General features: G+C 38.1%; 2 protein-coding genes across 2 annotated transcripts; one reads left to right on the forward strand and one right to left on the reverse strand.

Annotated features, from left to right (window-relative positions):
• Positions 1-721: 721 nt before the first annotated feature.
• REEP5 (receptor accessory protein 5) lies at positions 722-17213 on the forward strand. The gene is made up of 5 exons (XM_026673261.2): positions 722-1028; positions 2450-2543; positions 13395-13533; positions 15143-15311; positions 16110-17213. The coding sequence occupies exons 1-5, from the start codon at positions 911-913 to the stop codon at positions 16157-16159; spliced, it is 570 nt and encodes a 189-aa protein (XP_026529046.1). The 5' UTR covers positions 722-910; the 3' UTR covers positions 16160-17213.
• Positions 17214-19779: 2566 nt separating this feature from the next.
• SRP19 (signal recognition particle 19) lies at positions 19780-25242 on the reverse strand. Its single transcript, XM_026673249.2, has 5 exons — positions 25012-25242; positions 21957-22032; positions 21128-21199; positions 20438-20549; positions 19780-20286 (listed from the first exon to the last, which is right to left on the reverse strand). Exons 1-5 carry the CDS (start codon positions 25050-25052, stop codon positions 20153-20155), a joined length of 435 nt encoding a protein of 144 aa, XP_026529034.1. The 5' UTR covers positions 25053-25242; the 3' UTR covers positions 19780-20152.
• Positions 25243-27029: the final 1787 nt, after the last annotated feature.

The raw sequence follows: 27029 nt of genomic DNA on the forward strand, positions 1-27029 counted from the left end.
TTAGCAATCAACTATTGTAGTACCAAAGCAGAAGGTGTTCTTATCAGGGCACAGCTTTAAGCAGTAATTTATGGTGCTATTCTTGTTCAGAGTGATCCAGTCTCTATCCAGATCAACAGAACTGAGTGCTAGAGCCCAATTCCAATATTTGTATCTTGCATATTAAGCCTACTTCAAGAGATAGTCTTGGTTTGATGGTAGTTTCACCTCTGAGCATCTTCTGAACAGAATAGTAGGGTTATGTGTACTTTGCAGCCTGAATCCCCTCTCCCCAAGGCAAAATTAGATCTTTTGACTGGGCAAAATTAGATCTGTTGACTCTGGTAAATTGTGGAATTAAAGATGAAAGGAAATGGCACCGCCGGTACCATCAAATGTCCAAATGAAGACAGCCCCCTGCTGAAAATCAACAATAAACATGTTTTTTTTCTGTGTTCTTTCTTGCATGGATTTCATACGGGACACCCGAGATTTCGATCCACACCTCAACGGTGCGAATCGTTTTCCATCGAAAAAAGCAACTTCAGTGAGGAGCCTCCATCATAACACCGGAGCCCCGAAGGCGTGTGGATGAGGAAGAAGAGGCAAAGCTCCCTTGCCTCATGACCACTTGCCCGCTCTTGTCGGCGCTCTTGGGTGTGGCATAAATCGCAGCCCCGAGGCAGGAGGGAGGACGGTGGGTGGGTGGGTAGGCTGGCCGTGTCAGTGCTGACGCGCTCGCACACGGATCCCGTGCGGTGACGTTGCCCTTCTCCCTTTCTCTCGCTCTTCCTTCCCCCTCCTAGCCTAGAGGCCGACGGCTGGCTACTCCCCGCGAGAAAGGCGCAGCCTCAGCCCCACTGCGGGATTCTGCTCTTGGCACTGAGTGGAGCCGAAGGCAAAGCGACAGCCGCGCCAAAGGGTCTCCGCAATGACGGCGTCCTGGAGGGAGAGATTCGACAAGTTCCTGCACGAGAAGAACTGCCTGACCAATGTGCTGGCTAAAATTGAGAGCAAGACCGGCGTCAGCAGGTCCTACGTCGCCATCGGTGAGTGTTGTGCTTCATCCCCACCCAGCCTTGCAAAGGGAATTTGGCCCGCCGAAGCTTCGATGTTCTCTAACGGTGGGGGAGGAGCGGGAGGAATGGAGGCTTCTCTGGAAGACGAACCTCGCCTTGGAGTGGACGTTTGTTTGCTTTGCTAGCAGATGTGGCCTTGGCTCGCCTCCGAAGGCTCTGAAGTCTTTCTTCCCTTCTCCAGGCCACGGCCCAGTGACAATATGGGCCTGTCTGTAAGATGCTGCAATGACTGGCGCGATCTTTCCAGCTAGGAGGGGTAGCCAGCCTTGTCTTAAGTATGCAACCTTCCCTCTCAGCTTGTTTTGTTCTTCCACTGCACCCTTAGGGCATAGTGAGAACTTGACGGCTCTCCTCCACCTCGCCACACGGAGAATGGTGGCGCGCAGGTAGTCCTCGACTTACAACCACAAGTGAGCCTCAAATTTATGCTGCTAAGTGAGAAATTTCTTCAGTGAGCTTTGCCCCAATTTTATGACTTTTCTTGCCACATCTGTTAAGTGAATCACTGCAGTTGCTAAATTGGTAACCCAGTTGATAAGTGAATCTGGCTTCCTCATAGACTTTGCTTCTTGCAGAAGGTGATTACATGACCCTGGGACACTGTCACCGTCATAAATGTGAATCAGTTGTCAAGCACCCGAATGTAAATCATGTTACCATGGGGATGCTGCGACCGTCCTAAGTGTGAAAAATGGCCATGTCACTAAGTAAACTGTTGTAAGTCAAGGACTACTTGTACTTGGAGCTTCTACTTTCTATCATATTTATTGATAATCTTGCAGGGCATCTTGTGAGGGTAGTTCAGAGAAATGCTGGCCAAAACTCCTGGGATATTGAATGATGAAATAGTAGCCTGGCTGGCAGGGCTCCAGTTACGGCAGATTAGATTCCCCCGCCCTTTACAGCTCTTCAGGGCAACTTCTAAGGCTAAGCCTTCTTGTGGGGGGAAAAAGAGCTTGGAAGTGTAAATGGGATCATCTCCTCAGGAAACAGAACTCCCTTCAGTAGTTTTAGGGAAAGCATAATTGTACATAAATAAAGGGTAGTAATTGACTCACTGACCTGTCTTTGATTTCCTCTCTCATCTGGCATGCATCCCTTTAGTATAACAGGTTAGCTCCTTCTTTCATTCCTGTTTTGTCCCCACCCTTTCCTATGTCTTCTATCTGAAACTTGTAGGCAAATGGCAAGCTGACTTCATCCTGAATGTAACTTTTGGTAAGAGTGAGTGAGCTGAAAGTTTGGCCCTATGGAAATATTTTCCATTTCTTCTCTGTTTCTTCTTTGAATAAAAGGTTGCTCCTCTATGTAACAGGACCTCATCACGTTTCCCATCCATCTAGTAAGTCTCCATCTTGATTGATGGATTGACTTTCTGCTTTTTCTTTCAGCCATTATTGCTGTGCTGGCTATTTACTTGGTTATTGGCTATGGAGCATCATTGCTGTGCAACCTGATCGGATTTGGTTATCCTGCATATATCTCGTAAGTATTCTGGCAGCTAACCCTTCTCTTGCTACATGCTGGGAGTTGGTTACGGGTGAAAGATAATATTATTTCTCGGGCATGTGGTTGCCAATAGTTTGCAAACCATTACACTGTGGTGACTGGGCTTTTATTCCCAGGCAGTGATTGCATTTGCCAGATTGCTTTTGAAATCAGCCTGTGGCATTTTAGAGATTGGGAATAAGAAGATTGGGTGCAGATGCCAATTGCAGGCCTCATTGTAGTCCTTTGCATGTTGCTGCAATGTTAGAACCAGCCATAGGCTAAAGATGAGGCGACGAACCAATGCATTGCGATAGTGTTTTGCTCTGTGTATTCCATCTCTTACTATGGAATCTACATGTACTCAGAAGGAACAAGACTGAAGGTTGCTGCTGAATGTTTTCAGCAGCTGATTTGGATTAGAGCTGCAACTCACCATTCTGTAATTTTTCTGGGAGGATTGGAAAATATATGCTGTCTTCAGTGAAATGGGTTAGGATGCGACATTAGGATGCCCTGGTTAGTGGAGAGAAACAATTTCAGATTGTGTTTCACTTACTTAAATATAAGTAAGTCCTGTAGTAAAGGAAACCTCAGGGAGGTATATTGTTTACCGCTGCAGTATGGTATAAGAACTTAGTATTTGAAACTGCTGGTGCAGATCAGACATTAGAGGCAGAGTTTTTCAACTGTTTTGTGCTATTTCTAAGATGGTTGAAAATGTTCAGTTTTGAATATTGTCCAGGATGTATTTGCATGTATGAATCCCATCCAAGGGCTAAAATTAGTATTTCACTGCCATTTCTAATTTGGGTTCATTTCTTTAAATAATATTTGGGGACCTGTATTTTTCTTAAGTTTCAAAATCACTGCAGCACTTCAGCAATAGTTAGAAATAGTGAGACATTTGAATGTTGTATAATCTGTCTTGCCTGTTTTAAAAATGACTACGTTCTAAATAGGACTAGTTAAGAGTTCAGGATTTTATGTCTTTGTTGCCATCTATTGATGAACCAGATTCTCAGCTCAGAAGAAAATAGGAAATGTATAACTGGGACTGTGTTTAAAAATATCTAAAATAGGAATCAGGACTAGGAAGGTGTTGAGCAAGGGGTAACATTAATAATACATTACTTATTTGATGATACTTTGAAGCTGTATTTTGTGATGGTAAAAGAAAAACCAGATAGTGTACAAGTCCATATGTATGTTCGACTGCTATATGGTTAATAGATTTAAATTGATTAAATAGCACAAATAAAGGATTACATTTTTCTGCACCCAGCACTGCAGTCAATTTAAATGTCCACTCCTGCTGCTGTCAACAAAGACAAAAAATATCTGGAAATATCCCACATAAAGTCACCTTTCAATGAAGAAACGATCTTAATGGACTATTTCATATCACTCTTGACAAATGTGTTTGAAGGCCACAGCTATATTATATTATGTCATCTCTGCATTGTGTTTTGCTAATCTCCATTTTGATTATAATAATGCTTCACAGAAAACTTGCATGTGTGCATTCCTCCTTCGCTCCTTTAAAAATAAAACTGCAAGGAATGAAAGAACTGACAGAAAAACATTGATTATTCTTGCAACACTTACTGTTTTCTGAGAGAACAGCTACTTTAGGGTTAAGACAATATTGGCTGGACTAGATACGCGGATATCATGGGCACAGATATGGCTTAGCCAATTTTGCTCCATGATCTCAATATGGATAATCAGTTTCAACTAGCCACAATATTGCTGTCACGTGGATCAGATCTGTGCCTTTATTGCAGGGGTGTCAAACTTGATTTCATTGAGGGCCACATCAGGTTTGTGTTTGACCTCTGGGGGCCGGGTTGGCCCAAGCACTCGGCCAGCAAAAGCGAGTTCCTGAGCTCTATTTCCAGCTGCAACGGCCTCTTGCAACCTTCTGCCAGCAAAAATAAAGTTTGGGAGAGCCGCACACAGCTCTCCTGAGCTCCGTTTTCACTGGCAGAGGCACTGCAGGCCAGTCCCTTGCTGTTTCAGAATGGCCCTATGGGCCAGATTTAAGCAGCCCACGGGCCAAATCCGCCCCCGGGCCTTGAGTTTGACACCCTGCTTTATTGTATCACAAGCTCTCTTATACACATGTTTACCATTTAATGATCTGTATGTTTGATTTATTCATTATATAATGATTAGCCAATCCAAATAATGCAATATTGCTCAATGTTGTCAGTTCACACCTATGGAAATCATTTTTTTTCTTTTCTTCCTCCCAGTTTACAGCTTAATTTCTGTTAGACCTGTTTTGAAATACTTTGATAAAACACAGGGCAACATTTTGAAGCAGCTTCAAAACTGTTTGAAAAGTTTGTATTTACCATAGGGTCTCCCTTAGATATATTACTTTCTGTTCAGAGTTTAATAACTTCTGTATTTTGTGGTTGGAAATTCATGTTTCCTGTAAAAAATGGTATAACCATTAACATTTAACTCATTGGTGCAAGAAGGTAGCAGAAATGAGTCAGTAAAATGGCATACAAGTAGAAGGGGTGAATCTCCAATAGAATGCATTGGGTTCTTTAAGACTTATTAAATATTGATGCTCCCAGCAAGGATATAATGCAGCTTGGGAAGACAAGTCTCTATTGAAATTGCTTTTCCAGATGCATAAACATAGCAGTGAGGACAAATGGTGAAGAAGTGCAGCATGCATGACATGCAAAGAATGTTTGTGGAGCATGGAAAAATGGATAGCCATTGGGTATTTCATATGCAAAATGTTACACATATCAAAATAGGCAAAATATGATACAGCATATGGCTAGTCATGTGGTTTTAATCTGACTATGAATGCAAATTGAATGCAAATATCTCTGGATCAGTTTTTGTTGTTGCTGGTGCTATTTTTTTATATGAACCAACAGAGTTTTCCTCCAAAATATAATTCAGATTACTTATGTAATTATACAGTCATGAAGGCTGTTTGTTGAGTAGCTGTGTAATCCTGAGAAAAAAATGCTGCTTTAAAACATTACACACAGGTGTTACATTAGCATTTCAATTTGCTCTGAAACAACTGTGAGAAATTAAATCTGAAACTTGCACAGCTCTCATAGAATATTTTGTAGGCATCATAAATCTGTTAAAAGAAGGATGATAGGTTATGGCTACATGAATAGGTAGCATTTATTGAGTTGTTTTTTGCCCAACATCTCAGAAATTAAGGCAGGCATAATCACCATTTAACTAGGCAGGGACAGGAGATTGGCTGAGTAAATGAGATTATTGCTGTCTCAGATTTAGTTACTAACATAACTACTAAGTTACTAACTGGGCTGGAAAAGACTTAGTCTGCAATACTGAAGTGTCTTAATTTTGAGGTCCCAAAAGTTTTTTTTCAAAAGGCAACTGGACTTTTTTTCTTCCTTGAAGACATTTTGCTTCTCATCCAAAAAGCTTTCTGGAGCTTGAAAAAGCACTTTTAGCAAAACCATGACCTGGATGACGGATAATCTCCACGGACACTTACATTCAAGGCTGACTATAGTGGGCAAATTCTTAAAGGACAAAATCAGCTCCTGTTCCTGATTTAAAAAAATAAAATAAAAACTTTCAAAAAGATTAATTTTAGTAGTTCTTCATATTATATTTCTCCCGCAGGTATTATTTTCTGCTCTTGTGATTTCATGTGTACAACTTAATTTATTCATTTTTTAAAAAGAAATGAAGTACTTGAAATGTGGATATCTTCCTGTAAAGCAACAATTCTATTGCTGACTGAATTTTTCAAAACATAAAGGGGAAAAAAGAAGAAAAAAGTTTAAAAAAATTCAATGTATGTCTTGTCCCATCACTGTTGACCACAGTATGTCATCATGCCTTAATAGTAGCAATTTCATCTCTTATTTGGTGAGATTACTGTTGTCTTGTATCCAACCCTTGAGGAATCAGAGTTAAAACTGTTGTTTCAGTACTAACGTGAAACATGCATTTCCCGTATTATTCTTATATTAACCAAGGATAGCCTCAAAGTGTATGAAATCGCTTTACCCCTCATTATCTTGCAGGGAAACTCAAATGACTATTAATGTTTTTCAGAAGTGGTGAAAGGTACAGGCTGTGTCCTTAGGGGCCAACCTCTATTATTATGGTCTTTTCTCAGCCAATCATTGTTCTGTGATTGATGATTAGTGAACTGGAGGCTGAAACATATAAAGAACAGTTGCTGGAATTGGGTGTGTCTAGTTTAATGAAAAGAAGGACTAAGGGAGACATGATAGCAGTGTTCAGATATCTCAGGGGCTGCCACAAAGAAGAGGGAGTCAATCTATTTTCCAAAGCTCCTGAGGGCAGGAGAAGAAGCAATGGGTGGAAACTAATCAAGGAGAGAAGCAACCTAGAACTAAAGAGAAATTTCCTGACAAAACAATTAATCAGTGGAACAGTTTGCCTCCAGAACCTGTGAATTCTCCAACACTGGAAGTTTTTAAGAAATTGGATAACCATTTGTCTGAAATGCTATAGGGTTCCTGCCTAAGCAGGGGGTTGGACTAGAAGACCTCCAAGGTCCATTCCGACTCTGTTATTCTATTCTCTCCATCAGCCCTATATTTCCTGTGTTCCTTTCAGAACCCTTTTCCTTTTTTTCCCCCCACACACATTCCCTCCAGAGAACATTCAAAGGAGTTGAGAGCAGAATTTAGTATTTCATTTGGAGAAGTAGAAAGGGTTACCACTTCCCCTGTATTTGTCAATTTCAGACACTTCCCCTCCAATGAAGTAAAGGAGTGGTTGTCCAGCAACTAGTAAGTTCCATTCTATAGAACCTACCAGTAGGTAGTTGTACAAATAGATGCAGAATATGTCTTCCTTATTTTGGAGGTGGTTTCTGCCTGATATGCTCCCATATATTTCTTTATTTTGCAATATTTTAAAAGTTGAAAAATGCTCAATTAGACATCCAGAGTAGGGACAATCAGTTCACAATCCACAACATGGGCAGACTTCTGAAGAAAAACTTATCCTATTATGCCTGCCATGCCTTAATTGGTGGAAGTTGTCTGTATTGGTTACTGATTTCTGAAAGAAAACAGTAATAAAGTAAAAAAAAACAGATAGTGCTTGATTAACTATGGTAATTAGGAGCAGAAACTCTGTCACTAAGCAATGTGTTCATAAAGCATGACCTCATGTGACCACAACAACTTAACAGCAGTTCCAACAGTTTGGGTTACAGTTGTTAGATGGGACATTATGTGGTGGCCATTTGCAACCTCCTGCTGGCTTCTCCATTGACTTTGCTTATCAGAAACCAACAGTAAAGGTCAGAAATGGTGATCACATGACCACTGGACACTGTGACTTGTAACTGGGAGCTGGTTGCCAAGCACCCAAATCATGGTCACATTACTGTAGGGACACTGCAACTGCCATCACTCTGAGGTCCATCTGTAACTCTCCTTGTTCAGCATCATCAAAATGTGGAATAGTTTTTGAATAAGTGACCTAACCAAAGACTGCATGTAGCAATTACCTTGCCTATCATGGTATTTTCCTATTGTGTGAGTGAGTCTATTCAATGAGTTAAAACAGATGCAGAGGAGACAGAGGAGGAATTGACAAACTTAAAGGTAGGTGATAGTGTCTTAACTTAGGTTTTCCTTTCAGAGAAGCAAAACCTTTTTTATTAACACAACTCTGAGCTTTGTTGCTTTCTTTCTAGGTTCTCTGTTAAGAGATATTGTGTGTGTACGTATAATGTCTATCTGGGTTAACTTTTCATTGCACTCATTTCTCTCCTATTTCAAGCTAAATATTCCTCCATTATCTTCCTATTTATCCAAAAAAGCAGCCATAATGTGATACATGCTCTCCCGTGTATAGTCCCCCATCTTCCCATTTCCCACTTTCTCCCCTCGCTCTTCTGCTAGGAGTTATTAGCATAACAATTTGCATTATTCATAGCAAGTAATGCATGTAGTAAGTAATATACCTAATTTGCTGAAAAACTCCATTTTTGTTCCAGATGCCATCCAAAAGCAAAAAATAAAATGGTATAAGACTTCTGGAAGAGATCATCCATATATTTGTGGTCACATATCACTAGTGTGTTGATAATACTCAGGGACAATCTGTCAGATTCAGTTCTCAGAGTTATGTGGGTCTAAATGGAATGAAACAATCTGAAGTTGAATCTAAAAAAGATGGAGTTGCTGTTTATCCAGAAGCCATTGGTTTTCTCTCAGCTCTTGTGGTTACCCTGGAAGGAATGACATGACCCTTAAAGAAAAAAATCCATACCTTTGGTATCTTCCTGAATCCAGAGTAGTTGAATGGCAGATGGAAGCTGTTGGGGTCCAACCTGAAGTGAGAAGATTGGTGATAATAACTCATGCCCTTGTCATCACCTGTATATTCTACTTCAGTGCTCTTCTTGGTGATTCCTTTGAAGTTGCAACTGATGCAAAATAGAGTGGCCTGTGAACTGACAGGAGGAAAAGCTATTACAGTAAAACTGTACCTATATTGGTGCAGCATTGGTTGTTGGTAGGCTTCCAAATGTAATTTGAACTGTTTCTTTGGATCTTTAAATCCTTCAGTATCCTGGTTCCTGTATGTTTGTAGATCTATCTTCTGTAGGTACAAATGACCAGACCAGACTAAACCACTCATCCTAGATCGGAATGCTGCAAGGCCTGGAGAAATGCATTCTGTAGTGGTCCCTGTTGTATGGGAACACCTTAGAGATCTGATCATTTTGAATGCACTTTGAAGGGTAGGTAGAACAGAGGGTTGTAAAAGCCAATTTTGCCTTAGGTTGGAGCATGCTCCTTTGCAGTTGAAATGGTGGCCATAGTTGATTATATTGTTTTACTGAGGGTTACCCATATTATTTTGTTTTTATGGCTGTAAAAAACAATCTGCTTAGCCTGTCTGTATATAAATGAGAAATACACACCTACAAATAAATAAATACTGATTTTCTGTACTGAACTATCATAAAATTTAGCTAAATCTGATTTTTATTGCATATTATTTAAATTATACCCAATCAGATCAACCTACACTCAAAACAATTAATACTTGGATCGGGTGATTTCTTTATATCTGACAGTAAGAGTTAAGGAGATTTTATTTTGCAAAAGAAAGGCATTCTCTAATGTGAAAAACTTACAAAGATATGTGAGTGCTTCCTATTCCTTCTATTCCATCCAACATATTTTTGTTACAATTGCAAGGTTTCCTCTATACTCTGTCCCTCTATGCCTTCTTTCTTTTTTTCCTTCTGCACTTCTATGTTTCCTGGAGATTGTGAATCTATACTTCTCCCCACCTGTATTAAGGTTGCTGCTTTATTGGCAACTCTGCTGTATTGATTCTGCTGGGAGCAAGTCTCAAATGGGAAGGAAAGCAGCAAGCTCTTACACAATTTCATACCTTACAGAAATGAACAATTGAAAGAGATTTGATTTTTTTTTTTGACCAATTCAAATGTATTCAGATACTGGAGGATTTATAATAGCCTCCTGAAACTTCTAGGTAGAGAACTATCCAGGGATGGGATTCCAGTGATTCAGACCGGTTCTATAGAACCAGTTGTTACAATTCTGCGCAGTTTAGAGAACTGGCAAATTGTGCCTTGGCTGGCCTCGCCCCTCTCCTCCTGCCCAGCCCATCCCCTCCCCTCCCAGTCTGTCCATATCATGCATGTGCAACATTGCGTGCATGCCCAACATCGCTGACTGCATTCTCCCCCAAACCTATGCATTTATGATTGCGTATTCATAGCAACTCTAGCTGGAAATAATTATAGAGTGATTTAGCAGTCAATAAAAAGTGGTTGATTCTGATCTTAATGACTCAGGACAAAAAAAAGATTCAGAAGGATGAATAATTTGTTGACATGAGTAGCTGCTTGCATTGCTTTCCTGTAACTTTTCCATCAATCTGTCTAATTGTTTAAAATGAACACATATGCATTGTCTTATATCATTACTGGCTACCAGTCATAATCCTTCTACCTTGATATTGTTCTTGAAATCAGAATATGTATTTATGCTATTAGTTAATTTAAAAAAAATTGGGTTCACAGCTAGTTGATCCTGAATATCAAGTCGTGAGTCAATGGAGAGTTGTGGATATTCTCTCTTTACTTAGGGGGGATAATGCTAAATCTGAAAGTTCCCTGGATTTTTACCAAATTCAGTGAGATGTTCAGGTTGAATTTAGAAATTCCTCCCCAGGCATCTATTCATTTATCTGTTTTGAATAGTATGCCTGTAGATATAGCTATGGTAAGAAAAAAAAGTCTGCTACCAATTTTGGAAATATAGCTGAATGCCTCCTTCAATATATTCATCTGCCTTCAATAGATACTCATTTTCAGTAGAAAAATCTACCCTTTGCTGTCTCAGCTTTTTGTTGTAGACTATTTGCCGTTGCTTACTGTTGACAGAGTCACTCAATTCGCACATACACTATGCCATAATGTGACTGACTTGTTTTTGGCTGAGAATAATATTAGAACAAGATAACCAAATAAATATTGTTTATTTTAGGTTAATACAGGTAGTCCTATGTAAAGTGAGTTTTGCCCCATTCTGCGACCTTTCTTGCCACTGTTGTTAAGTGAATCTCAACCTTAACCAGTTATTAAGTTAGTGGCATAGTTGTAGAGTGAATCCAGCTTCCTCATTGATTTTACATGTTAGAAAGTCACAAAGGGTGATCACATGACCCGGGACATTACAACCATCATAAATACGAGCCAGTTGACAAGTGTCCAAATTTTGGTCACATGACTATGAGGATGCTGCGATTGTCATAACTCTGAAAAATGGTCATAGGTCACTATTTTCAGTGCAGTTCTAAAAGTCACTAAATGAATGGTTAGTGGAAGGAGGACTGACTGTAAATCATAATTTGAAACAATGCTTCCTTCTTGTCTTACTGATTGCAGTACTTAGCATATAGCATATAAGAAGTTGCATGGTTTGTTTGGAGTTTCCTGGCATAATCCTGATTTGATTTTGTTCCTTTCCTAAATATCTGGCCAAAAAGGTAGGCAAACAAACTAAGAACTGGTCGAAGAAACATATCCTACAGATACTTTTTCTTATTTATAATGCTAACCCTAGCTTGTGTCTGGCTTCTTCAAGAGTTTATGATTAAAGCAGCCATAACTTCTTTAATCAAAATAGGTTGACTGATGATATGTCAACATACTGAATCGTACTTGTAATTAACAATAAAATATTACACTTCCGTTTCTGCAGCTTTAGTCTTACTGTTCTCTTACTGTTATTTTATTTCTTCCTCTAGTAGTTCTTGCACCAAAACCAGTTAATCTTGTTTTTCATCTATTTTGCATTATTGAAACCACATGTCTTTGTACTATAGCTGAAACATGTAGCTTCAGAGTCTTCTGATGGAAGTCTTGCCTACTGTAGTCTTGCTCCTCATGTATTACTTTTAATTTTTTCTCTGAATTCAAATATACCTTTGTCAGGCAGAATAACCAAGAATAATATTTATTTCTTGTGCAATGGATAGCATAAGTATAGATATTTGCATGCATAGCTATCATACTAAGATTACGGTATGCATGTAAACCACAGAAACAGAGTATGAAGCAATAAACAAAGAAATTAAAGGCATGAGACAAGAAAAAGTAAATGAAGTACAGTTATATCTAATTTATGTCTGTACCATTGGCTATAGTTTTCTATACTTTTCTAACCTTGCACACCATTCTTGTTTCAACTACATCCATATTCCAATTCATGTAAAATTTCAGTGCCCCCTCCTTTTTTGTTAATTATCTAATCACCTCCATTCTCTCTCTTTCCTCTCAAACCATTCCCTTATCCACTCTATGTGGCCACACCTTTTTATGCACTATTTTTGCACTGGTCACTTATATCAACACAGCATGCCTTATACATTTTTCCATAAATATATTAAACCAGGGATCCCCAACCCCCAGTCCATGGACCGGCACCGGGCTACAGCATGCCAGCAACCATGCCATGCAAACAAGCGAAGCCCCATCCGTGGGATGCAGGCAGCATGCAAAACCACGTCTGCTTTGGTCCAAGGAAAAATCTCCACGGAACTAATCCCTGGTGCCCAAAAGGTTGGGGTCCACTGCATTCAACAGCCAATGACAGACTTCTCTGTGTTCTGCTGTTGCATATCTAAAACTTTTCCAATGCAGAGATATTTCACAGATATACAGGGCCAATAAGTTCCATGGCAGATGAATTAAGTGAGAAAATAATTCCATGAAGATAATGTATTTGTATTAAGCCTATGACCAGAAGACCTCCAATATTCCTTCCAACCTTATGAGTCTATACGATTGGGATAAAATTAAAATGAAGGAATGTTGAAAGCAAACTTGCAATGGGAGTGGCAATGTTTATCTTCCTGTAGTCATTCTGCTTTGGTCTAATTTTTTGTTACTCGTTTCTGTTTCTTTCATTTCCCCCTCCAGAGCTCCATTATCTTGTAGTTTTCATTAATCCTATCCATCTTTCATCATAAATAATCAAATCAATATTGCTTATAAATATCTATTCATTATATTGAGATTGACTAGTGCATTTGTATACTTAACTATACACAGATAGTCCTCAACTTATGACCACAATTGTGACCAGAATTTCAGCTGCTATGCAATGCAGTTAAGTGAATTGTTGTATAACTGGACCCCATTTTTTTTAACCATTTTTGCCGTGGTCATTAAGTGAGTCACATAGTTGTTACGTGAATATAAAGCACACAGCCATAGAATAGGTTATTTGAGTAGAAAAGTGGCCAGGTTTATGTTCCATTTGCTTATCTCCTTTTTATTTGTTCCTTCAGCATCAAAGCCATCGAAAGCCCTAACAAAGATGATGATACACAGTGGCTGACCTACTGGGTTGTGTATGGAATCTTCAGCATAGCAGAATTTTTCTCTGACATCTTTCTGTCTTGGTTCCCATTCTACTTTTTGATGAAGGTTTGTGGTCTTCTGTTCCCCATATGCATATACCTCTCTCAAGAAACATGCATCACAATGTGAAATATAAGCTTGGATGGTGGAATGACTATAATGAAATGTAGCTTAATCTTAGCTTATAAAGTAACTCTAATTTATACAATGAACTTGTATGATGAACTACAATGATCTCCAAATGTGATTTAGTTTCCAAACTTATCAAGTCTTGGTTCTTATAAGAAAATGCTTCTTAAAAACCAAAACTTATTGGCTGGAATAGTGACAGTATCCAAGCAATAAGGGGATAACAGCATTTCTTCATTCATAAAAGAATAAATTTCAGTATCATAAATTCATGCAAACTTCCATTTGCTTTTAAACATCTCTTTTTCAAAAGTTAGTATTAGTGTGCTTTGTAGTTGCATTTATATCAAACAGTATCGGGACAATTTTAAAATTACAGGTAATCCTTTAAGCAGCCAGATCATGATCACATGACTGCAGAAGGGGGTGCAACATTTTGCAATGTCTAGAAGTGCTTTACACCAGTGGTCCTCAACTCTCAAGCCACAAACCAGTACCGGTCCATGGCCTGTTAGGCACTGGGCCACGCAATTGGTAGGCGAATGAGTGAAACTTCATCTGTACATCTAGGTTGCACATAAAACCATCCCCCTTTAGGCCATAGAAGACCATTTTTCTTCCAAAATCAATCCCTGGTGACAGAAAAATTGGGGACCACTGCTTTACAGGCCGTTTTTTCTTAAGCCTAAGATATGCCCCAGTATTGGAAAAAGCATGAAATTTTTCATTATTTCTATCAGTTTTGGAAAACGTATTTGTAACTTTCTATTTGGGGAAACATGCATGAATCTAATTTTGCTACCTTTTGTTTAGAAGATTTTATTCTCCTAATTATGTACATACCTGGAAGAAGCCAGTTCAAACTACTTTTATATTATTGCCAAGAAATCACACAGCTGTGTCCATCAAGTCACAAGAAATGAAACCTGACTTGAAGGAGAAAATATTTTATTTTAAATTTATTTTTATTAATAGATGTGTCATAAGCAAGGCACATTGATTTCCTAAATCTTTCTTCTCATATTCTAATGCACAAGGAGATGCAAGGATAACGTTCAGGAATTTCTGCTGTTGTTTTGGTGAATAAACTCAGATAGTATATTCCACCAGCTATGGAGAATTACTTCGTGCCCTAGGATTAGAGATTAGTGGAAAAACTAATCACACTAAGTGTTCCTTTATTTCCAGTTTATGAATTGATGAAGATCTAAGAGTTTTAGACTGGATACCGATTTCAAAACAAAAACAAAAAACAAGTACAATATATTTACCTGCAATATACTTAATGTCTTTTGCAGGGGTTTGTGGGACCCATACAATATTTGTATCGCTTTATTGCCCAAAATTATTCACATTGTTATAGTGTCCGTGCAAAATATTATTATCTTCATATGACAGATGAGATGAGGAAGCAATGCTAAAGCTAATGTATTTATCATACTGAGAATTTTGGTCTAGGAAGCTGCAGCATTAGGATTATAATATTTAAATACTGCTGGTCACTGCATCCCAGTCTGTTTCTTATTTGCTCTTTCTGTTTGTACAGTGTGGCTTTCTGGTGTGGTGTATGGCCGCAAGTCCCTCAAACGGAGCAGAGTTCCTTTATCGCAAAATTATCCGCCCTTTCTTCTTGACGCATGAGGCAAAGTTGGACAATGCAATGAAGGAGTTAAAAGAAAAAGCTGGAGAGACAACAGACACCATTACCAAGGAAGGTAAGCTGAGGCCAGCAAGGCCAATTTCAAACAAGTCTATTTTGTAGATAATTATACATTAATACATTGCTTTTAGTTAAGTTAATCAGGGAAAAAAACAATTTACAGCGAGATTTGCTGTGAGGAAGTGTGTCTGTTTCTGAACTATGTGAGTGCAGAATTTATTATATATTTTGAAAAACTCAGTGGTCATTTTTCAAGATAAGTCTCCATACCAGCCCTTCTGAAAGTGCTATTTCTCCAAATGTATATGATTTCATTCACATAGGCTGGGCATTCTAAGAAATTTATTTCAGAAACTCTAGGTTGAGAAAGACTGATCTATTAGGTCTGCAGCAATGAGCTATAGACTTTATGGACATGAAATTTCAGAAGAAAGTAGAATTGTCATGGAGGAAGATTGTGATACTTATGTATTCATTTTCCCAAATGATAGCAGCCAAAATAAGTAATTAAGTATATTAATTAAATATGCAAATATATTTATCTTATGTAATTTATACTGATTACACCATGTTGAGTACTTGTAAGTTTTTTAATAATACAGTACAAAATTATGTATTAAAGAGTGGAATAATTCCATTTTAGTTAGACATGGAGTATGTTGACTACTCCATTCCACTCTCTCTTTTCATTATTTCTATTCCTAGTTCTTTATTACTATGTGCAAATGTCAATGTTGTCCCATAAGAGTTGAACATAATTTGGTGTTTCTACTCATGTAAATATAACAATAATTTTGAGTTACCTTTTAACAGTTATACTGTTAAAAATAATGGATTTCTTTCCTTCTTTTAGTTAAAAAAGCTGCAATAAATTTACTGGGTGATGAGAAGAAGACCACCTAAAGCAATTAACTGGAAGAAATTTCTCCTTATCACTACCTTTATACAGTGTGATGTTTCTGGGGACTGTGATACAGTAATTTGAATAATGTTGCCTTGTAAACCTTTTTGAGTTTATTAAAAGAATGTATTGTAAGATTGCTTGCTGTTTTTGCAGTTTTCTGTATTGAAAGTAAGCATTTTTATTTAATGTCACTGCGGTAGATGGCATCTAAAGCTTATACAGTTTCTAAGCAGAAAGAAGATTTTCAGTAATGTCTTATTTGCCTTTCATGTAATTTTCAAAAATATGCCCCAGGCGCTGAATCCATTTGTGCATGCAGCAACTGTATGTACAAAATTCATTTCATATTTGACTCGTTCTTGCTATAGCATAGTTTAATATCAGTGTAATGATAGTAATTTGGTGTGCGTAATTTTGTATAAATACAAGGAATAATAATTAATTAGCCATGTGTGTTGCTGTGTAGCTTTTTTCACAGAGACCTTCTCCAATTACTTATAATGTTGTAAGAATAAAGAGAGGTGACAGTGCTGGAAACTGATTTTCTGCTTGAAGTACAGATTGGTTGTAACTTATATCTGGTTTATTATATGTATATTCACTTAGCCATTCTCTTTAAACACTGAAAAATGAACCCTTTGCCCAAAGTTATTGAACATCATCATATTGGAAAATCTGATAGCACTTTTTCTGACTAACATATTTTATTAAAAGGCTAAGCTTTCTTGAGCTGTGGCTCACCTAATTAGATGTAGAAAACACAGCTCATAAAAAGTCTGTGCTTTTTAAAATCTGCTGTTCAAAAAAAGGTGCTACAAGAATACTGAATTTTTGCTAATGCATAGGCTGGCTCTCCTCCTACAATATTACTTGAGTGATGTAATCAAACAACTGGTATTAAAGCAAAGAAAAGAAATTTTCCTCTTCCCCATTGGCACTCTATTCTGGTTCACTGAACTTCAATCCTGTAATGGGTTTTTATAGTGATGGTGTTTCATGTGAGCAATCCCAGATGATGCTTGCTCAGTTTCTAAAATAAATGTTTAAAAAGGACTCTATTGTGTTCTTCTATGTGTTTTAGTTTATGGCGCCATTAGATTTTACTTGGTTCTTGAATGCTATTCACTCTAATAGGCTTCCTATGGTTTTCAGCTTTATTTTTAATTTAAAAACATACAGCAGCAAGATGAGGGAACAATGTGTGCTTATGAAAGCAAGTAAGTGGGCAGTCACATCTCATATACAAACATTTCTTTTTCTCAAATGCACTGGCCTAGTTGCCACAAAAAGCTGAGGCAGAGTTCTTTACTATTGGCTACACAGAAATTCACCATTCAACTGTTAGATAAACCAGGCAAAAACAGTTTAATAAACCATTATTAAAACCCTGGTCTAACGTTTGCAAATGTACCTAGTATGGCTAAAGTGGATTTATTTAAAAGTGGATTTTATAGTCATTTCTACTATTTAACAATTAATGATTTTAGTGATGTTTCAAAATGTGTTTCTTCAGCAAAGGTACTGTGATGATGTGTTTGAATCCCTTCTCTGTAGGAAGGATGATGATCCATCCCACAGATGGTAAGAAATATTGAGTGAAACATTAAACCAGGGGTCTCCAACCTTAGCAACTTTAAGACTTGTGGACTTCAACTGAGTTCCTCAGCCAGCAAAGCTTAAAGTTTAATTGCATTAAACTACCCGTGCTAATATCCATCACCATAATCTAGTAGGAATTACTTTTCCCACTAACTTCGGGAATTTCCCAATATTGCACAGAATCTCAACACAGATTTCAAAAGAAAGGGATTTAAAAATAAAATCATTTAAATTCTAGAGATGTAGTAAAGAACAAAAGGGGGGGTGTCTCTCAGAAATAGCAATCTCTAGTAAAAAAAAAATTATTCAAACGCAACGTCCAACTGTCTTCATAGAAATATGCATATAATTTTATTGGCAACAATATAGAAGTGGTTTGCTGATGTCACTTTGTAGATATTGTTAATTTCCCAACCTAAATTGCAACTCTTAGATTCCTGATATCATCCTAAGCAGGCCTAATTCTGCTAATCGAGTTGAGCAGCTAGGTTGCTGCTCCGTAGCTGCACACCACACCATCTTACTGAAACCTAAATCCCATTAGTATAAATAACAAGCACACAAAATGTGGTCTATATACTTTACTATGTAAAGTGAGATAATATAGATCACTAAACCCAATGATGGATATATTGTATTGTTGCCAAAAACTATTTTTGCTACATATACTTCTTTATTAAGTTCCTTCTGGAAAAATCCACATCATGCTTGCAATCATCTGGAAAGTAAAGATAGAAGTGTGCAAATCAAACCACGCCAGGTGGGAAGTTTCCCATTTGGAACTGCACTAATAATGTTAATTTGCATGGGACTAAGAAAACATCAACATATTACCTAGGGAAGAGGTTTATACGCTTGACCTTTTATTTCGTAATTTTATGCCCTTGGAATAATTTCAGTGTAAGGGAATATTATTGAATAGCTGAAATTGATACAGAAAGATGTGGAGAATGATATAAATTAACATCAGTGTTGGGATTCCAGCTATTGCCCTAATTAAATCATGAGCCGTGAGGCATTCAAAAAGCTTCAAAGAATTCTTTAGGAGCGACATATTGGCATGACCTATATGTAGCTGATTCTGAGACACGTAATTCACTGTCACCCTTGACCCTAGTTTCCCCCCATCCCTCTGGGTGTATCATAATTCATATTCTCCAACGAAACATCCATATTCTCCAATGAAACATGTCCATAGCCAAGAGTCATCAATCATATTGCCCAATTAGAGATTTGTGCAGTAGAAACTCGTCAATATAATCTTTGCAAGGTATGCATGGAATGCACTTTCACTTCCAAACTACTGCATTGCTCTTTTAAACTCCTCCCCCCCTTTCTGTTGGCAACTATAAAACAGCATAGAAAATGCTTTATGAGTTGACAGTCAGCACCATAAAAATGAGTCTCCATTAATTGCTGATGCAAATATCTTCACAATTATAAGCTACAGTAGAAATAAGTCTTCTCTTTCATCCCCCTAAACTAAATCTTGAGGAAGTGCTGAAGCTAAAAATATATGATCTTAACAGTTTTGAGTTTGGTGAAAGAAAAATCACTACTTTTCACATGAAGAAAGAAATATTGCCATCAAAATAAATTTCCACTATATATTATAGATAGAAATGTGTCATAGACTTTCCCATATCCTATTATTTATATTAACTACATGAAACATTGATGGCACATCTTTCTGTTTCAATTTAGAAATGCTGATTATCTTGAGTAATGTTATGGTAGATTTTTTTTTTTAAAGTGTAAGTAAAAATAAGAACTAAACAGAACCCACAAAATTTAAAAATATATAATTATTATACATACAATGCTGGACCAAGCCTGGGTCTATGGACTTTTCAACTATTGTTACCAATGTTTTCTTTTAAAAAGTATTTTAGACAATCTTAGGTATTTTGGCTCATGAAATACAGCTGTTGTATCTCTCCCAGGCATGACATTTTATCCACCTCCATCGAAAAATGATATAACTGGAAACACTGCTTAGCAATAAAAACATTCTAAACAGTTTAATTCAAACGTATATTTATTGTAATAAAGAAAAATTGTTTCAGAAGCCCAAGTTCAGTGACCATGTGTTTCATTGTAAAATTATCAAGTGAAAATGTATCCAAGGCAAAAACAAATAGCTTTGCACTCATTTGTCGATATAGTTCAATACATTAAAACGTTCTTTTTCTATATGTTTTAAAAACTAGAAGAGGATTTTCTGGATATGTTCCCAAATGGTTCAACCATAATTTTATGCAAAATGAAACTCATTCTAATTCAAAAACTACCACAAAATAGCTTTGCATGTTCTCATTGGTCTGTCCAACTGTCATTTGAAGTCATTATTCTTCTGTAACCATTTGAACATGTAGCATTAGTCCATGTCACATTCATTTCTTCTTTTTTCCTTTATTTTTTTTGCCACCTTCTCCTTGCTGTAGACTTTGGTCACTGCCTCCCATTTTCTGTGTCCTTGTTTTCAGTTTGGGAATTGTTTCTGCTGCATATAACATCACTGCCTTACCTAAATAGAGAAAAGAAAAAGAAAATATTTCATCCAGAAGAGGGTAACCAGGAATTACCCACCATTTGCACTTCATAATGTGCAGCTTTGGCTTCCATCTATAAATGAACAAAAGGAAGAAACCAGTCTTGTGCATATTTATAACACTCACGTGTTGGAAACTGAGGCTGACATAGATTACCATCTTCCTGCTTCAGCTGAATGCGAACTCTACCCCTATATTGCGCATCACGGTTCCATTCCCTGGAGTACATTTTGTTTTTCTAATACATGGAGAAAAAAAATCAAAACATTACAAGCAAGCATAAGCAAAATAAAAATGCTTATAATTATAACTCTACTTTGGGAGCAAGAACCATTAAATTAACAGTCCTAATAGTTACAAAGGAATAACTAATATAGGGCTGAACTGTTTATTTTAATAGTTAACGGTATTACCTTAGTAATTCAAAGGAAAGCTCTGTAAGAAAGGCTACTTGACACCATGAAACAATTTGAAAGTTCTATTAAAGGGTTTTTTTATGCCAAGGATTTCAAAGAAGGATTTCCCAGCTCATTATGTTAATTATTATAGTATGCCAGCATAAACATTTCAGATATATAACTCTCCAGAGTGTTGTTAATGCTCTATTAAAAGAATGTGTTCTGTAATCCCTAACCTTTTCCCTTTATAACATTGTCCTCTGTAAGGTCTGCTGCTTTCATTACTCAAAGGAAGGGAAGGACATTTGTCACAATATTGCTTCTGTGAGTTTGACTCTTCTTACTCCTTCCCCTTTGTCACCAATTGTGGAATTATAGTTTTGGTTAAGTGTACAGTAGGAAATAACAAAAAAATTACCTCCAAAAGCACATTAAGACCAACTGCTGCACAAACATCTTGGATCTCTGTAGATGTAGGATTTTCAATAGCCTACACAAAAAGAAAAAGAAAAAAAACACACCACGCCAGATATTTTTCAGCATCTTTGATTCCTTGCCACCAATTAAGCTGTGGTGCGCACAGATCAGTTGTTATCAGCTAATACTACAGAATTTGGAGCCTTCAGCATTTTATTACAATAGCATTAAAATGATTGTGTGCATCTTACCCATTACAGGAAAAAGAAAAAAACAATTCCTAAAATATATTGAGGAACAATTGACTGAAACAACAAAAATAAATAAAAGATAATAAAATGGAAGTATTTAGAAACATATGGTATGGCCCATAATGTATATAAATTAATGTGAACATGCACAGCTTTAAATTTTGCAAGCCATATGCCAACTTTAAAAATTGGCACTGACAACCCTCGCCAATTAGTTACCTGATACCAAAAGAAAAAAAAAGCAAAGAAATTTTCATGTAACAAAAATGTTAGTTAACCATGGAGTAATTATAACTTGCAACTGAACTTTTTAATGTTACTATAAACAAATCACTCAACCAAGTATTTCTATATATGCAAGACATAAGTATGTAGTGGCAAAACTAACACTGTGGGTCAATGAATATATACAGTGAAAAATGTATTATTTAAAGCAAATACAGATACACCTTAGTATCTGATTAATAAGGCTCCATGAAATAACTTAATACCGATATCACACAAATATTTTATTCTGCATGGTTTCCAAATTATGTTTTTGATGCACAGATTTTCTTTCCTCCCATCACCCACAATTACTTTGTCAAGAGGTATTCTTCTTCCTTCTGCTATTGTCTTCTTGTTATTTATGTAGGCTGGATATATACAGATAAACCTAAAGCAAGAAACAAGAATTGAAAGCTGTTAGGATACATAAGAGAATATGTCTTCATATTCAAATATTCTTCCAAATATGATGTATGCAGCTCCCAAAGTAAAGATACCTACTATGGCTAAGAAGTGTATCAGTGAAAGGGCTTATTTTTATATTTGTAACGTTTAACTAAACAATTACAATGGGTACTTGTTTCAAAGACACTGCCTAACCTAAACAGGAAACTAGGGGCAAAAAAAGCAATGGGAGCAGGAGCAACTTCTGATTAGAACTGGTCTGCCTGGCTGCCAGAAGGCTAAGGTGGGATCACTCTACTGAACTTCCGGGCAACAATGTAGAAGTGCAGGACCACTGAAGTGACCACACATTTGCCAAATTGTCCTAAGATGCACTGTTTGGCCCAGTTAAAATTTACTAACATTTTAATAATATATAGATAAAACTGAACTGGGTAATAAAAACATTTTGGCAATGGTTTGCTCTCCATGCTTGTTTCAATTTAGTTTCTGAAAGTTTTGTTACAGACTCGGTAACATCATCAGTAGGATTTTCTTGTCCTGTTTTTCTTAGCTTCTAAATATCTTGTCAGTGTGCTCAGATAGTCATCTGATTGGTTGTTCATTTGGAGGTATATTTAAATTCTGAGCAGCTGATTGGTTCTCTTGTTGACGGGTTGTTTGAATGGTCTGGTTTCTTAATATATGTAAGAATAGGACAAGAAAATACTGCTGATGTTATCTAGTCTGGTAATGAAACGTTCAGAAACAAAATTGGAGCAAGCCTGGAAAACAAACCACTGCCAAAATCTGAAGTATTTTCTATTATTTCAAAATAAAAACATTTGTCTATTTATATCCTACCTTTATTATGTTTTATAAATAACTCAAGGTAGCAAACAACATACCTAATACTCCTTCCACTTCTTATTTTCTTCACAGTAAGAGGATGATATTGGGCTGAGAGAAAGTGAGTGGTCCAAAGTCACTCAGTCAACTCATGTCTAAGGCAAGACCCAGGATCTCCTGGTTTCTAGCCTGGTACCTTAATCACTAGCCAAATGGATTCTCCAAAATACATGGATTTTATGACTGAATTCAGTGTTGCCAAGTGCCAATCCTTACCAAGAAGTATCAGCAGGTTTTAAGGATTCCTAAAGCCTGCAGATGTACCCCAAATAAATAAGTAAATGTTAAAAGAAATAAAAGTTTCTGTCCCACCCTACTTCTTTTAAAGTAGGAAATTAAACTGAATTAAAACACCTGACAGGAAGATTATGAAATTGAATGGCTAATTTGCTATCTTTTTTTGCAGATCCTATCTCTAATATTTTAAATAGATTTAAACACAGTTGCTTATCACAACTGCAGATGTAAACCGCTTTTTTATAGGAATCGTTTCTCTTCCCTCATACACAGGCTGACATATGCAGTGTTCAACTGGTGGGCTGGAACCTGAGCAAGACACTTCATGGGGTTACAAGAGCAACATTACCACCAACCAAGGATATGACTAAAGAGAAGAGGCTCCCAAAATGTGTGGGCATCTGCAGGGAGGGCATGAATGGACACCTGCAAGAAAAGCACCTACAAGGAGGGCATGGATATCACAGCGTCATGGCAGCGTCATACAAATTATGGGAACACACAACTAATACAACTTATATAATCAGACATTTGTATGACACACGAGGAGGCATGTGACCTCAGGCTTTTTATGGATGCCTATTCCACTCCATTGTGCGCTGCCAAAAAAAAACAAAAACCCATCTCAGAAATTTAGATAATGGATTGTCTTAAGGAAGCATCTGTTAACTCACATAAATTCATTCTGCAAGCAAAGTAGGATGCTCCCTTTATAAACATTTACTCAGTTAGTGGGGTTAAGATTTTGGACCAGGAGCTGGGACACAAGGGTGTAGTCCACCCCTCATGCAAGAAATTGAGCGGGTGACTATGGGCCAGTTGCGTTGTTGTTGGGAGGAAAAAAGCAGAAAAGAGTTCTTTGTAATCCTTTTAATGCTCTAGAACAGAGGTCTCCAAACTTGACAACTTTAAGACTTGTGGACTTCAACTCCCAGAATTCTCCAGCCAGCAAAGCTGGCTGGAGAATTCTGGGAGTTGAAGTCCACAAGTCTTAAAGTTGCCAAGTTTGAAGGCCCCTGCTCTGGAAGGAAAAAGGGTTGCATTGAACGAATGAATGGCTGAAAAACATCTCTAAGCATGTTGCAGCCATTATTTCTCTGCCCTTCCTGATACAGTTATCTTCAGGTAGTCCTCAACTTACAATGATTCTCATTCAATGATCATTCAAAGTTACAACGGCACGGGAAAAAGTGACTCATGACCGTTTTTCACACTTACGACCATTACAGCATCCTCACGGTCATGTGATCAAAAGCCAGATGTTTGGCAACTGGTTCGTCTTTATGACGGTTCCAGTATCCTGGGGTCAGCTTTTGCGAACCTTTTGACAAGCAAAGTCACGTGGGGAAGCCAGATTCACTTAACAACCATGTCGCTAACTTAAGACGGGCGACAACTCACTTAACAACGGTGGCAAAGCAAAGCCCTAGTATGGGACGAACTCACTTAACAAACGACTCTCTTTGCAACAGACATTTTGGGCTCAAGTGTGAGGACAACCTGTCATCAAGGGATAACCCACAGCAGGGACCACGTAACGAAGCGCCTTCCCAAACCCGCGCAAAGCCAACGGGCTCCTTTACGGAAGCCAGTCGAGCTGCGTTAGGCCGAGCCCACTGTCGCCGCGGCCCTGCAGCAGATGCCTCTCTCTCTCTCTCTCTGCGCTTCGGTCACTCTCGGCCGTCGCGCCCGGCCCTTCCCCACAGCCTCCCGAGCCGAGGGGAAACCCGCGCAGCCCCGGATTAAACCAAAGCCCGCTTCGTACAACGCGCGAGTCGGGAGGCGATTTGGCGAATCACAGCTCCCGCGTGGAGAGAGCTTCCCCTTCCCGCGTTACCGAGATTTATCGGAGGGCAAAGAGGGCGCAGCCCAAGCCATGGCCTCCGCATCGGCAGGCGGCAGCGGCTTTTCGTGACTCAGCCATTCACCGGCCACGGCGAATCGGGGACGGGAAGCGGAGAAAGCCAAACCGGCTGTCCCGCCTTCGCGTAGCGATATAGTTCGAGCTCACTGGTTAGGGGAAGTGTCGCTCATGGATACACCGAACTAAAACAGTGAGAGTATCTCCGGTGTCGCGAGAGTTCCTGTAAGGATGGGTGACGCGTGTATGATAGAGATGGGAAACCTGCGGACTGAGGTCCCTCATTTTTACCACCTGGCCGGGCGGATGACGTAGCATACCACAAAGATGCCTCAAGATTATGGAAAAGGGGAGACCATGAAAAACTTTGGGGTAGGCAGTGGGTGGTGATGCCGTTCCCATGCTGGCGTTGTTACACGTGACGGATTCTTTCTTTTTTTAAACAGGATTCTCTCTCTTGAATCTGCATCCTGATTCTGAATCTTTTATCATCCTTTGGGTTGATCCAAAGGACGATAAAATAACTTGATAAATATCTGAATTTAGACACCAAAAGCAGTGACAGCCATGAGAGAAAATTCAGAATCCATACTTGTATAAGAGTAAGAAACGTACATTAGCAATTTAAACAGAAGAAAACTGAAATCACGCCTGCTGTAGTTTCCTCTGTGCTGAGCAGATAACGTTGGTGACTTCGACCGCTGACATGAAAGGTCACCCATCGTTCCCAATTTGGTGCTCTCCAGTTTCTTATCCCCAGTTATGTATCGAGATAGGACAAATGTGTCTTAGCTATGAAAGTTTCAATAGCAGTAGGGAATGAGCTAGATTATATAGGTCCACTTAATTCAAAACTACATAGCCTTTGGAAGCTCTTTTCATTCTTGAGTTGGTCCTGGTTTTCTGTTCCAAAACATTATTACATAAAATGAATAAAATGGAAAATATTTTCAGCTGGCTTGAGGAGGGTGGATACTCCCATACCTTCTCTGGCTTTATTACACAAGGTAAGCAAGAGAGCACTATGCAATCTAAAACCATCTCTATCTATTGGACTGGATGGAATATGTGCCTGCTTCTTTAAAAAGCTATCCACTGCCATAGCCAAACCTGTAAGCATAATCTTTGAAAAATCTTTCAGGTACAAACTTGCCATTCCCCATGATGTTGCTCTCATGATTGGTGGATAGTTTCCTGACAGCTGGTAATGTACTGAAACTGGGAGGGCAGCAAAGCCAGAACAGTTTTTAAATATTGTCGCTGTTAACTGTTTAACACTGGCAACATTGGCAAGTAGACAGGCCCCTTTGGCAAGAAAAAATAATAATATTAGTTACTGCACTATTTACATGTCTATCCAAGTTCTACTGTCTATATTCCGGGTTTATTTTTCCTGTCACGTTACACATATGTAGATGAGTCGATCTAACTTCTGATTATGGAAATTTACTCTATAGAAATATATTTTTATGCAAAGATGCAAATGATATATGTAAAATCACTGCAAAATTCAGAGATCCACCTCAAATGCTTTATTAATCAGTTTGGCTTCTTCTGGTAGGCGCTTGGGAGTTTCACTAACAATCCGAGGATGATTTGCTTGAGAGCAAGGTCCCCCCACTGGTAGGAGAAAGTATCTCAGATCCTTGACAAAATCCCCTCTGAGCAGCTTCTCTGTGCCAGCCAGTCCCAGTTAGCTCATCAGTTCTTTGAAATCCTCCAGGAGATAGAAGATGCAAAACTTGAGCACATTATACAACAATTAAGATAACTTGAGTAAGCTGAGGTATATGCCTAAACTTAAGTCTATTCAGTGGTAATAAGAGTAGCAGAATGTGCTTTTCTCTTACTGGATCAGGTAGTTGTCCAATGACCCTGTTCCAGGTGGCCAACTCCCTTCTGAATACAGACAATCGTATTGATTTATCATCTGTCTGCTGTGATTACTTTGTTCAACACTTTGCTGGAAAATTCACTCAAAATCTAGTCTAATC

Source organism: Notechis scutatus, chromosome 2, assembly GCF_049901735.1.
Source record: "Notechis scutatus isolate UNSWTSFEM ecotype Mainland chromosome 2, rNotScu1.2, whole genome shotgun sequence".
Classification (NCBI taxonomy): Eukaryota; Metazoa; Chordata; class Lepidosauria; order Squamata; family Elapidae; genus Notechis; species Notechis scutatus.

Excerpts from the sequence above, each read along its gene's own strand:
- REEP5 (XM_026673261.2), top strand. The coding sequence starts at position 911 with ATGACGGCGTCCTGGAGGGAGAGATTCGACAAGTTCCTGCACGAGAAG. Across the intron at positions 2,544-13,394 it reads GGTTATCCTGCATATATCTC|CATCAAAGCCATCGAAAGCC; the intron begins GTAAGTATTCTG and ends TTGTTCCTTCAG. Across the intron at positions 13,534-15,142 it reads CATTCTACTTTTTGATGAAG|TGTGGCTTTCTGGTGTGGTG; the intron begins GTTTGTGGTCTT and ends CTGTTTGTACAG.
- SRP19 (XM_026673249.2), bottom strand. The coding sequence starts at position 25,052 with ATGGCTTGGGCTGCGCCCTCTTTGCCCTCCGATAAATCTCG. Across the intron at positions 21,200-21,956 it reads GAAGAATACCTCTTGACAAA|GCTATTGAAAATCCTACATC; the intron begins GTAATTGTGGGT and ends CTTTTTGTGTAG. Across the intron at positions 20,550-21,127 it reads GTCTTAATGTGCTTTTGGAG|AAAAACAAAATGTACTCCAG; the intron begins GTAATTTTTTTG and ends TCCATGTATTAG.